The sequence below is a fragment of the Malus domestica genome, chromosome 04 (assembly GCF_042453785.1).
Source record: "Malus domestica chromosome 04, GDT2T_hap1".
Taxonomy (NCBI): Eukaryota; Viridiplantae; Streptophyta; class Magnoliopsida; order Rosales; family Rosaceae; genus Malus; species Malus domestica.
The window spans coordinates 7,980,757-7,993,407 of record NC_091664.1 but is presented as its reverse complement, the minus strand read 5'-3'; the positions used below and the strand labels follow the sequence as shown (position 1 = coordinate 7,993,407).

General features: G+C 41.5%; 3 protein-coding genes across 6 annotated transcripts; 1 reads left to right on the top strand and 2 right to left on the bottom strand.

The window, feature by feature from the left end:
• Positions 1-248: 248 nt before the first annotated feature.
• LOC103427515 (3-isopropylmalate dehydratase small subunit 1-like) lies at positions 249-1,294 on the top strand. The gene has a single exon (XM_008365570.4). The coding sequence runs from the start codon at positions 329-331 to the stop codon at positions 1,088-1,090; it is 762 nt and encodes a 253-aa protein (XP_008363792.1). The 5' UTR covers positions 249-328; the 3' UTR covers positions 1,091-1,294.
• A 537-nt stretch (positions 1,295-1,831) lies between these two features.
• LOC103427516 (large ribosomal subunit protein eL15z) lies at positions 1,832-4,090 on the bottom strand. The gene is made up of 4 exons (XM_008365572.4): positions 3,865-4,090; positions 3,293-3,459; positions 2,349-2,546; positions 1,832-2,243 (listed from the first exon to the last, which is right to left on the bottom strand). The coding sequence occupies exons 1-4, from the start codon at positions 4,073-4,075 to the stop codon at positions 1,998-2,000; spliced, it is 822 nt and encodes a 273-aa protein (XP_008363794.2). The 5' UTR covers positions 4,076-4,090; the 3' UTR covers positions 1,832-1,997.
• A 942-nt stretch (positions 4,091-5,032) lies between these two features.
• Positions 5,033-12,485, bottom strand: LOC103433001 (E3 ubiquitin ligase PARAQUAT TOLERANCE 3). Of its 4 annotated transcripts, none has more exons than XM_008371218.4 (15): positions 11,507-12,485; positions 10,923-11,019; positions 10,596-10,677; positions 10,325-10,491; positions 10,161-10,234; positions 9,969-10,040; positions 9,710-9,866; positions 9,472-9,620; positions 9,084-9,251; positions 8,703-9,002; positions 8,440-8,481; positions 8,056-8,302; positions 7,575-7,799; positions 6,907-6,982; positions 5,033-6,063 (listed from the first exon to the last, which is right to left on the bottom strand). In XM_008371218.4, exons 1-15 carry the CDS (start codon positions 11,670-11,672, stop codon positions 5,293-5,295), a joined length of 2,793 nt encoding a protein of 930 aa, XP_008369440.3. In that variant the 5' UTR covers positions 11,673-12,485; the 3' UTR covers positions 5,033-5,292. The 4 variants fall into 4 exon arrangements, with proteins under 4 accessions (XP_008369440.3, XP_008369442.3, XP_008369441.3 ...); XM_008371220.4 differs by having other exon boundaries at positions 5,033-6,060; XM_008371219.4 differs by having other exon boundaries at positions 6,907-6,979.
• Positions 12,486-12,651: the final 166 nt, after the last annotated feature.

The window sequence follows — 12,651 nt, the reverse complement described above, 5'->3', positions numbered from 1 at the left end:
CTTCACTTGAAAGTAAGAGGTATTAGGTTTGAATATCGTGAATGGCGAATTCAATGCCAAATTAGATTGCCCATTGTATGACTTAGCCGAACACCTCCTCTCTCTAATCTAAAAATATCGATATATTTTAAAAAAAAAAAAAAAAAAAATGTGAGGAGTTCAACTCCAAATTTGCCTTTTCCCCACATAAGACGACAACATCTTTAGTGTCGTTCAGCCACCCTTCACTACTTAAATATTCCGATCCCTACTTAAAAGTTGGAACACGCATAAACCACTTCATTTACTTGTCTTCTTCCTCTGTTTTGAGCAAACTTCCAACCCCACGATGGCCGGCGCCGCCTCTCTCTCCCTCTCTCCAAACCCTAGGCTCACCACCACCACCTCCTCCCACAGATCCTCGCTCTCTACCCCTAACTTTCTCAAATTCCCTACCCTATCCCCCACCCCCATCAAACCCCTAACCCACGCCCCCCAAACCCAAACCCCAATCTCACGCGCCACCTTCTCCACACGCGCAGCCGCCTCCACAACCCCGTCCACCACATTCCACGGCCTCTGCTACGTCGTTGGTGACAACATCGACACCGACCAGATCATCCCCGCCGAGTACCTAACCCTGGTCCCCTCCAACCCCTCCGAGTACGAGAAGCTCGGGTCGTACGCGCTCTGCGGCCTCCCCGCCTCATACTCCACGCGCTTCGTGGATCCGGGAGAGACCAAGTCCAAGTACTCGATCGTAATCGGGGGCGCCAACTTCGGGTGCGGGTCGTCGCGGGAGCACGCGCCGGTGGCGCTGGGAGCGGCGGGAGTGGCGGCGGTGGTGGCGGAGTCGTACGCTCGGATATTTTTCAGGAACTCGGTGGCGACGGGGGAGGTGTACCCGCTGGAATCGGAGGGTAGGGTTTGCGAGGAGTGCAAGACGGGGGATGTGGTGAGCATTGAGTTGAGCGAGAGCCGACTGATCAATCACACGACGGGGAAGGAGTACACGTTGAAGCCGATTGGGGACGCGGGCCCTGTTATTAGAGCGGGTGGGATCTTTGCTTATGCTAGGGAGGCTGGGATGATTCCGACTTTGACTTCTTAGATTCTGTGTTGGACTTTGGTTTAGGGTTATTATTTGTAATTTGGGTTTTGTTTTTGTGATTTTGTACGGTGATTAAGCTTAATGCTGGCTTGGCTGCTGTATTAAGAATTTAGTTACTGAGCGGTTTAATAACCATTTCATTTTCAGTTATCAGTTTCGGTTTTTATAAATAAAATGGTTAGCGAATGGCCGCCAAACAAGAAAGGTTCTTAAATCTCCTTCCTGCAATTTAGATTTAGTTTGAAACGAACAAGGTTCTGACACTAATTGCTGGATAAGTTGATAAATCTAGAATACAAGGCATCAACCTTTGAATTCGAAGCATTTACATGGAACGGGTTCATCAACACTACCGTCCTTCTGATCCTCTAAACACCTATGATGAAAAACTTGGGACATCATTGTGTTATTTGTACAGGACGCCATGGTAGTGGTGAACCCAACTCATGTGAGTTGCACTCATGAATCTGAATCTGTTGCAATAACAAGAGAAATAGATTCTTAACAATAACTCTCATCCAATATTCAAACCATGTTTGGGTTTTCGCATCCTCCTTTCGGGGTTCAAGAACAAAATAATAGAAATCAAAGCTTGTAATGTAAAGTTGGCGAAAATCCGAACAAGAAATTTTCTTTAACTCGTTTGACCAAGCTTTCACTGAATCAAGCATGATAGATATCACAGGATGTAAAAACATTACCAAAACAATGACTAAAACATATCAAGAGAATCAGGAAGAGTAAGATAGGGGTAATACGTCCCAAAAGACTTTCAAATAAGACCGTAAATCATTCAAATTAAACACGATTGAAGTTTTCAACTGCCAAAATTTCAAATCCATAACAGATAAGTCTTTCCTGAAAGTACGCAGAAATAACGCCAAAACATAAGGTAACATGACTGAAATCAACGGTAACGACGGAGTGAAAGGGTGGTATTTCTCTTCCATGTTGCCCTGCGAGAAGGTCGGTTCTTGTGGTACAGATGACCCTTTCCACGCAGACCCCTGTATTTCTTTCCAGCAGAAGTAAGACCACGAAGCTCTCTGTGCTTGTGAACAGGGTTGCAGAGCCAGTTGATTCTTGGGTCGTTCCTGATGGCATTGTGAGCAACATCAACCATGATGACCTCAAAGTACTTGTAGGTCGAATCCTGCATCCAAATATTGCACACAAAATTGTAAGCAAGACTTCGGAAAATCAAACTAACACCAAGCCCAAATCCAACTAACTCAAAAGTTGAAAGTCAGTCACATACCTCATTGAGCCAGTATGAGTTGAGAACCCTGAGGCCTCCCAACTTGCGCCCAGCACGCTCCTCAGCAACAGACCTCTTGCTACGCTGGAACTTGAGTTGTGTCACACCCTGGTTTGTGGGCTTTCCATATACAATACCCTTGGAAACAGGCCTCTTGCGCCCACCACGCCTCACACGGACACGGTAAACAACGTAACCCTGAAACAAATTTTACTAGAACCATCAGCTGAATCACCAAATTACTTCAATCACGACTGGGGACCAGCAAACAATGGGAGCATTCTAACAGATAACAAATTAATTTTTTATAAATTAAAAGACACAAGAAAAAAAATCCAGGACACCACTAAAATAGTTCACTGTCAAATTGAGGCAAAAGCAGGAACTATACATAGAACTCGCTTGGTATAAGATTGATTATTTGATTTAGTATAGCCAGTCTCAGGAAGCATTCGATGATTAAAAACAAAGCACTTATAGGCAATGCTTGGGCATCAAAGTGCTGCTTAACAAGTGGATACTCTGGATTAGGTTAACTGATGCACAACATAAGCAAAGCAATGTACTAGAGACAGGATGCATGCTCACCAAAACACTGACATGAATCATTAAGCAAAGGTGTAAACCGAAACTAAAAGACCCATAAATATATGCATCAGATAAGAGAACATGGATCCTCTACGGATCCTCTTTGTGGGGATTCAAAAGATCAATCAATCATGTCCGTTCATCGTATATCATGCGGTTCGTTACGTACTATTTATATTCAATTTTAAAATTTAAACTTTAAATAATTTCTGACTGCACGATGAACGAACACGATTGATTGATCCCCCGGATCCCCCACAAAGAGGATCCGGAGAGGATCCTTGTTCCAGATAAGATAGTAATCCTATCACATACCATCATAATCATTAATTTATGGCTCATGAAATTATCAGTACCTGCTTGGCCTTGTAACCCAAACGACGCGCCTTATCAGGGCGTGTGGGTCTTGTAACTCGGACAATCGAAGGATGCTGGCGATACTCCCAGCAGCGGACCCTCTGGAGGAACCTCATCACATCAGACTGCTTCTTCCTCCATATCTCGGATACGTACTTGTAAGCCCCTAAATGTCCCCAAAACAAAACATGTTATACAGCTGAATTTTATGGAAATCATTTAACCCAATACCATCATGTAATCAAAATTAAACCAATCAGAGAAGCGGTTTTAAACCTTGAAATGTAGTGTATTTCATAGAATTTTTTTACAGAAGTCATGAAACCCAACATTAATCATGTACAAAATCAAACTTAAACAAATAAGAAAAAACCAATTAAACCACGGAAATGTGATCTATTTCCTAGAAAAAAATGCAGGTTAACAAGAGAAAGATGAACTTGTCAGCTAAGCATCAAGCAAAAACCAAACCGAGTTAACAATAACTTTGTACAGTTAATCAATCATGAATCTAGAGAGAGAGAGAAAGAGAGAGAGAGAGAGAGAGAGAGAGAGAGAGAGAGAGGAGTACCCATGGCCGGTTCAGAAATGAGCTGCGACGCGCAGGGTTGGGCAGTCGGGGCTAGGGTTTTCGAAGCGCAGAGTGAGGGTTTGTGGTGAAAACTGGACATTATATAGTGCTCGAAAGGATCAGGGATTTCGAATCTGGGCCGTCCATTGTTTCTTAGAAACCCTAAAATGTCTTTCGGAATTATGACGTGTCGTAGATTTCTAAACGACATCGCGTTTCTCGGCTTTTAACGGGATTTTAGTTTAATGTGGCCGAGCAAATGAAATGCCCTAATCAAGGGCATTCCTCCATGATGTATCCAAACTGGGCCTAATTCCCATTGTTTTTTGTTGTTAATAAAAATAGCAATTCCATAACATAAATTTAAACAACACAACTAAGACTTCAACAAGACATCCAAAACATCGAGCACAAAAAGGTAACAAACTAATGCATTTAAAAAGACAAAACTAAAGTGAACAAAATCACACAAACAACTAAATAGCTCACATCATTAAGATTAAGCATGAATTCAACTCCATGATAAAGAACGTTTTGTGACAGTGTGTATATGGCGCGTTAAAGTCGTATCTTCCTTATCTTAGTTACATGCGTATTGCTATTGTAATTAAAAAAAAGGTCATGATTTTCATACTCTCCTTTTCATTATTAAATTATGTAGCTAAAACAAAGGGGCGAATAGAAGGGTTTATCTCAAATGAATGTTTGATCCAAGTGTTTTATAGGTCGATGATCTTACTTTGGTTATTTGTTGTATTCATTTCAATCCTTATTTCTTTAAAACAATAACGTTTGAGGAACCACCAAAATTATTCTTCAAAATGTTATTCCGTGATTTGGTGTTACTGATTATAAACAAATGAGGTTTGTAAGCTCACAATTGAATAAATAAAAGGTTGAAGTGCGCTCATTGAATGTGCATGTAAGATTTTGATTTCTAAGATTTCATCTCATTATGGTTTGAATCGATATCATTTATAGTTACTTAGAAGCTTAGGTAGGGCTAGACACGGTTCGATCAAGCTAATTATTAGATTTCTCTATCTTTGAATGTTAAACAAACACATCAATTAAAAATTTGGCAATAATTAAAACATTCTCGCTAAATAAAATTAAAATATGCAGAAAGCGCAAAAGAAAATGAAATATCAATACTCAATAGGAATCATGAACTTGAAAGAGAGATTCTTATTCATATTTGTTTTAGGGTTTTAAGATAAGCAAAAAACATGCGATACGAAATTTCAAGCATTAACAAAAAAAAACCAAAAACATTCATTGGGCCCCCCGCAACAACTCCCGACTGGGCTTCTTTTACAAATACTGTACTACACCCAGCCAGCTCAAAAGGCCCAGCCCAAAACATAAAGTGAGGTGGAGGAGCGACATCGTTCTGAGAAAGCCAATTTGGGCATCCCCGAAACCTATCTATCTCTGCCTGCGTTCCCGATCCTTGCCGCCTCTCGAGTGCCTGTAGGGCTCTTCCTGCTCCGCTGCCTGCGGCGGCGACTCCTCGTACCTCGACGGCTTCCTCTTGAAGTGTCGATCGTCGTCGCTCGACTCATACTCCATGGAAGCAGCTCTGACCATAGTCTTTCTGCTTCCAGTTCCGCTGCTCGCAGCCTTGGCCGCCGTAGACGACGACTTGTACTCCTCGTAGAACCCATTCGCCAAGGAGGACGACAACTCCTTGTGATGGTGATGCGCCGACCTGTTATCCTCCTCCGCCGGAGAAGGAGCGACGGCAGAAGCAGTGGAGGAAGAAGAGGCCTTCCGCTTCTTGCTCACTTCTCCCTCAGGAAAGCTTATGCGAGAGAACACGCTTGCCTTGTGCTTCCGATCCGCCGCCGCTTCTGCCGCAGCTGATGCTATAGAGGAGGCAGATTTCGCCGATGTTGTCGTTAGACCGGAAGGCTTTCCCAACGACGACTCAGAACGGTGGCGTTTATGGCGGGGATGACCATCCTCGTGGTCGTGGTCGTGGTCCCTCTCGCGTTCTCGATCTCGATCGCGCTCGCGTTCTCTGTCGTGGTGGTGGTCGGAGTTTCTCTTTGGAGGACGCGGAGGCGGAGGCGGAGGCGGCTGTGGCTCCAGGTCACGTGGGTCACGTGAGGGTCTTCGTTCTGGAGACGGCCTCTCGCGTCTGTGACTGCGGTGATGATTACCATAATCTGGGCTTGGTGATCGGGCCATTGACTTCTGCACCAACAACAAAAAAAGTCAAAAGAAACTTTTCATGCAAGCAAAAATTACCATGAGAAAATTATTGACCAAACCAAACCATGCCCATTTACTATTTTTTCCTTTTATTTTTCTAATTCATCAGGTTCCGGTGTGCTCGCAAACATTTTTCTTTTAATATTTCAGGTCCATCAAACTCCATTACACGATTAAAATTAGGATGATTGGATTGTTTAATTTTTTCAGTTTTCAAAGAGTAAAACTAGTGGAAATATTTTCACCCAACCAAAAAACGAAGGGGCCTTTTAATATAACAAGTTTCGGTGGAGGGGAAAGACTAAAGAGATGTTTTTGGAGTCTCCAGCAAGCCAGTCCGGGATCCCATTACTTATTTTCCAAGAATTTTCAACCAAACAATTTCCAGAAACAATTTTCTACTCAGAATAAGTTGGGTACTAGTAATGGGATTCACCCTGACCGTAACATACCCCAAAATTGACCTCAAGTCCTGCCTAGTTTAGCCATTTATCCATCGGTTCAAGTCACCGCGACAAAGGCCAAACTAGAATATCTTCTCTCCAACGCGAAGAAAATAAATGATATAATGACATAAAATTTAAAACTAAAAACCAAAGAAGAATAATAAAGTGATAGGAAAACGGGGCTAATAAAATATCCTTGACTGTTTGATCCTAGCTGCTGCAGCAACAGTACAATCTCTCTAGGCGTTATCTGGCCAAGTTGGCTTTCTATTGCCAACTTGGTGTCGGCTTGCAAAAATGCTGATAAAAACCATAAGCAGCTGCTGCAGCATCCAAACAAGGATAACAAGATAGGGAATTTGGCACAATAGAGACGTACAGATTTTGGTTTCATTGGAGGAACATCGCCGCCGCTCACTTCCCTTCCGTACTCCCCATCTTTGGACAACTCCCTGCTGTAAAAAATGAACAATGGAAATAATTTAATATTCAACCAGGCTAAAATAGTCTAAACAAATACTTGTGGCTTTAGGGGACATAAGATGTCTCAACTAGTATATCGTTATTAGACTATAATGACGCAATGCCCATGTATGTAAAAGAAAAACTCCAGACAAAAGCACAAACAGCTAACTCGTAACGCCAATTCTGAAGGATTTATCTATCAAATGTCTGTCTTGCAACAAGGAAAATAAATAAGCATTATACTTTTTTGATTCTCAGACTAAACTCCTAGGATCAAAAGTAAGACGATTATTCTAGTCCATGGAGAAAGAACACGTGTTACATGTGACTAAGCTTGCATCAGTGTATCGACTCTTATTATCAACAACCAACATGCCAAATAGGAATTTCACAACTCAATTAAGTCACTGGTATCACAAACCATTAAGACCTCACGTATAGTGTCCAAAAGTTACAATGACTACAAAGGAGGCGAAACACTTTGGTAGACCAACTCACATAGTATGGCCATCTATCTAATATACGTGTAAGTTATAATGTATGCATCACAAATCCAACAAGAAATAATGATTTCAATCTTACCCTTGACCCCGTCTTTCATTTTCACGCTTCCTTCTCAAATCAGCTTTCCGAGCCTCAAATTCTTCTCTGCTCATGATGGGGGGTCCATGCATGCCATTCATCCCATGCATGCCATTCATGCCATTCATCCCATTCATGCCATTCATCCCATTCATCCCATTCATTCCATTCATGCCATTCATGCCATTCATGCCATTCATACCCATACCAAAGTCCGCAAGATCCCTGTATGAAGTTCAAAATTTAAAACGAAATAAGGCCTTAGGATCGGAAGGAAGGAAAAAAAATTACTAAATTGCAACTTGAAACCATATAATGACACACTTAGGGCAATGATTCCACCTACAAACCTACAGGGTTGTGTAATGTTTCAAAGGAAAATAACATTAACTTGCATACCTAATTTGAATAACAGAATTCATAACACAAACCCACCAAAATCACACCCATTTACTAAGAAATTCATGAGTCGAATGCATACCTCTGAGGCGGAACCATGGGCATCATATAGCCTTGAGAACCAAATGGGTCCTGTGGACCAAGACCCCCAAATGGCATGTCCATCGGACCATAACCCATATACGGCATCGGACCACCATATGGTGTCATGTATCCTTCCATGCCCATGCTAGGTTGCATGCCATTCCAGTATGGATTATAAGCAGCAGGGCCCATAGGCATCATATAGTTTTCAGCTGCAAGATCTTGAGGGTTTCTCCATTGCATGTCTGCATAGTATGTACTCATGTTATATACATATTAAAGCATAACGATTAGAGTATATAATTCAAATTTATAATTTACTGCAGAGAACTTGAACAGAGACATCTATGTTTACAAAAACAAAATAAGAGAAAAGGCATACCAGTCGCAGGCACTCGAATTTTCTTCTTTTTCCTTTTCTTTCCTGCAGCGAATATACAATCAAAACCCAAATAAGAGATCACTACAAATTTCTTTTCAATTTTCAAGGAAAAAATAATTTTACTCAACACATCTATCCTACTAATACATGTCAAATAAAACAAAAGATAACACAGAACTTGATACGCTCCATGAAAAAAGTTCTAAAATAGAATAGTAGGCCAACAGAATCAAGAAACAATAATACCCAGACCAATACATTACCTGCCTCCCCAGAAGCCATCCTTTGCTGCACTTCTTCCTCAACCAGTGGAGCACTCCCTTGTGATGCCGGTTCCTTCACACTCATTGACTCATGTGTGGCTTCAGATGCATCAACTACTTTTGTAGTTCTCACTCTGTCTAAAATCTGCTGCTGGGGAAGAACAGGCTTTACCTCATCTTCAGTTTCCTGGATCTTTGGAGGTTCTTCATTCAAAGGTAACTGTTTTTCTTCTCCTTTTGATGCAGCAGATACAGTGGGGGAAGGAATCTTGGGTTGTGGACAGCGAGCAGACTCCATATCTAAATATTACAAATCATGATGTAATAACAACAATGTTCAAGTCTAAACAGAAATAGAAGGCACGTCACTGAAAAACAAACCTTGAACATGGAATGTACTCCCAGCATTATCAGCACTACTGTTACCACCAGATTCCAAGATGCGATTGATTGTATCTCTGAGCGTCTTATTTGGCAGTAGATCGTCTGCCAGTGTATTTGTAGCCCCACAGATACACACTGACCTGGACATAATGTAGTTCCGGATACCTGATTAACACATGATCCAGTGTAAGCACAAAGAAAGTTGAGATGATAGACAATACGGGTACACGAGTTCAGGATACACAGTTAAGTAATAAGATGTCGAAAGGGCTCGTCATATGACCCAGATGAGGGTAAACCAAAAATATCACAAGAGAGAAAAAAGTTGAATTTCTTCCCTTAGATGTTGCAAAATTTAGACAATTAAATTTACATCATAACTTACACTTATCACAAAAGCTTTTAAAGCAACACTTGCTCGTTAGCACAGCATCTTTCATCACTTCTTTGCACAATGGGCAGTGTAGCTCAGGCGGTAGATCACCAACCGAACGTGTAGATGGTAAACCTTCAATCTCTTTCTCAAAAGCAGCCCTGTTTCCATATCAAATATAAAAGTAAGTTTCTTTTATGAAAAAACTGGAAACTAAGCCTATAAAATATACAAAATCAAATCAGCTTACTCATTCGGCCTCAATACAGCTTTATCACCACTTGGCAATTTATATGAGCCATCTGGGTTTGCCATCAGCATGGACTTAGGAATTCCAGTGGGTGGCTTAACTCTTTTAATGTCAAAATTTGGATCACCATTCGTAGGGCAGTGCTGAATATAATGCCCTGGACACACATACAAAAGTCAAATATTAGAACATTCCTCATCTAAGCACTTATCACAAAACATCCATTATCTTCCAAAAAGGAGAAGGAAAATGAACATACCAGGCACCTTACACCTATGACAAATATATCCCTGTGGAGGTGTTTTCCTCTCAAAACCCCCTCCTCCGCGACCTCAATTAAAGAAAATAGATATCAGTGTCAGTATGTAAAATTGATAGAGAAAGAGACACGGATTCGATGAGCATTGATATGTAGCGTAAAACAAAAATAATGTAATCTAAAGAGACTCACCAATACCACGTCCATTCATCATTCTTCCACCCCTGCCAAAACCTCTACCAGGACCAAAGCTGTCAGGACCTTGGCTGCAAAAACACAAAGATCATCCAACATTAGTGACCAGAAACCTATCACTGTCATATCGCAGTGCACTAATAAAACTGAAAGCATCATACTGTTGCCATTCCAAGGCTGAAGTGTCGATCAAAGCCTTAATCTTGCTATCTTCATCAGCTTTATCAGTTGGCTGCGCATCCGGAGCCTGATAGCTTGTCTGCACAGCCAGCACTTCAGGAATTTCATACAAATCATCCCCATAATCATCCCAATCTGGATCACCAGGCTGCAAAGCCATAATAAACACAAGATCAACAAAAGGTATGGCACAAAGCAAAGCACGACCACACCACTTAAAACCAAAGAGGACTAGCGGATATTTAAACTTACATATTTCGTGGCAGATGATTCAGCTGCCAGAAAGCTAGTCCTTTCTGGTTCAGTGTCCTCCACCTCATCTTCCACCTTTCGCCTGCAACAAAAGAAATAAAAATTGCCTAACTAAACAAACCCTTGAGATCTGCCCTAAGGGTATAAGAAACACAATACCCTATCGAAGTACATGGCACTAATGCCAACAAAGATACAATAACAGGGACTACCCATGTCACAGATTAATTAAACACAAGAACAAAGTAATACTGACAACTCAAAATTGATCATGGATTTTGCGACAATATAACTAAAGACGAGAAGTTAAAGGATCTGAGATAGTACTCTGAATCAGTAACAATGGGCATCGGAGGCCTTCCAGGTACGCGGCGTATCAAAACTGACGTATTTTTTGGAATCAACATCCCTTCATCAAGATACTCTGAAATTACAAAACACAGAACATAAAGACTATAAAACATTGCAACGATATTAATCCATGAAAGAAAGGATAAAAGCTACCAAAATGTGATTCCCCACAACGTAACCCATAGTTCCTAGAAAGCTCTGGTCAGATTAACCATTCCTAAAGAACCCAGATTTCAACCTCACACAGCAAGTCCCCACTCAGGTCGAGTCAATTCAACATAGAAAATGTGGTGGTCAAAATTCTCTTTCAATGGCAAAAGTAAACCACCATACACAATCACTATCTTGAATTTCAAGGCACACTGTGGCAACTAGAGACCCCAATGTTAATTAAATCAAGAAAAACCCTAAAACAAAATTTTAGAAATCCCCAAAACCATAGACGACGATCCTACCACTCTACTCTGACACACAAAAACTCTCCTATCACCTGTGAGGACTCATATCTGTGATTAATTAGAACATGTTCAGAAGGGAATAATAACTAAATCAGAACCAACCTTCATTGGTCTGGGCATTGGTGACGACGAGGTCGTAATCGGTACCCCGCCCTAAGTGCTTGGATTCATATATTTTTTCTTTCAAAATACCAACTGCGATGAACGGGCCGTCCATAGGAATAGAATCATAGTCTTTTGCACTCTTAAATTTATAATACACCGCCATGGTAAATTTTTTTTCTTTTTCCTTCCAAAATATGAAATATGTATAACACCACAAACAAGAACAAACAAATAATCGAAGGCCAAAAAAATTATACGGCCTTATATTCAACTCCAAGAAAAAAAGCTGCTATAATCAAACAGTACAAAAAATTCAAGCTCTTTTTTTCCTTCGATTATTCTATTGAGATGGAACAACCAAACCACCGCAAGGGGAGAGACAGATTGACAGCTCTTCCGAAGCTTCTTCGCCGCCGTCAACAGCACCAATCTCAGCTCTTTCAGTTCGATTCGAATCCTTGAGAAACCGATCGTCGAACAGATGGCGATGCTCGTAATTAAATTAGGTTTCTCCACCCTCCGTCCGCCGCCGATCCAATCTCCTTCGAATTTAACAGATCTCCGTGAAATCAGAAAAAGCCCTCTGCCTACGCTTATCGATACGAAGCGTTCTCACCGATCCTTAACGAAGAGTCTGAGAGAATCAGAAAGCCCTAGGTTGAAGAATCGATATCGGTGGAATTAATTTGCCGACTGATTGACCAGATCGTCGCTTCGAAATCACCGATTGTTTGGGTCGCACGAACTCCGAGAAAGCTTCCGACACGCCAAAATCGAGAAAATCAGAATCCGTCAGAGAGAATCCCCGTGCAATTTGTGAAAGCAGCAACGATTTACAAGCCCTAGGGCGAGTTTTATAGGTCGATGATCATGACGAACCGCCAGGCTGCTAGGGTTTGCTTTTGGGACATTTCAGAGCGCCACCAGAGAGAGAGAGAGAGAGAGAGCGAGAGAGAGCAGCTGTGAGGGGGGGTTGGGTTTTGTTATATTCTGTCTCTCCTTTTCCGTTGAGGATAATCCTTGTGGGCCCAGCCCATCTACGGTTCACGAAATTTAAACCGTTTTCATTTTTTACACCATGGTTTCACACGGCCATGTTTTATAATATCTGGACCGTTAACAGCTATTGATCCATGTGAAAA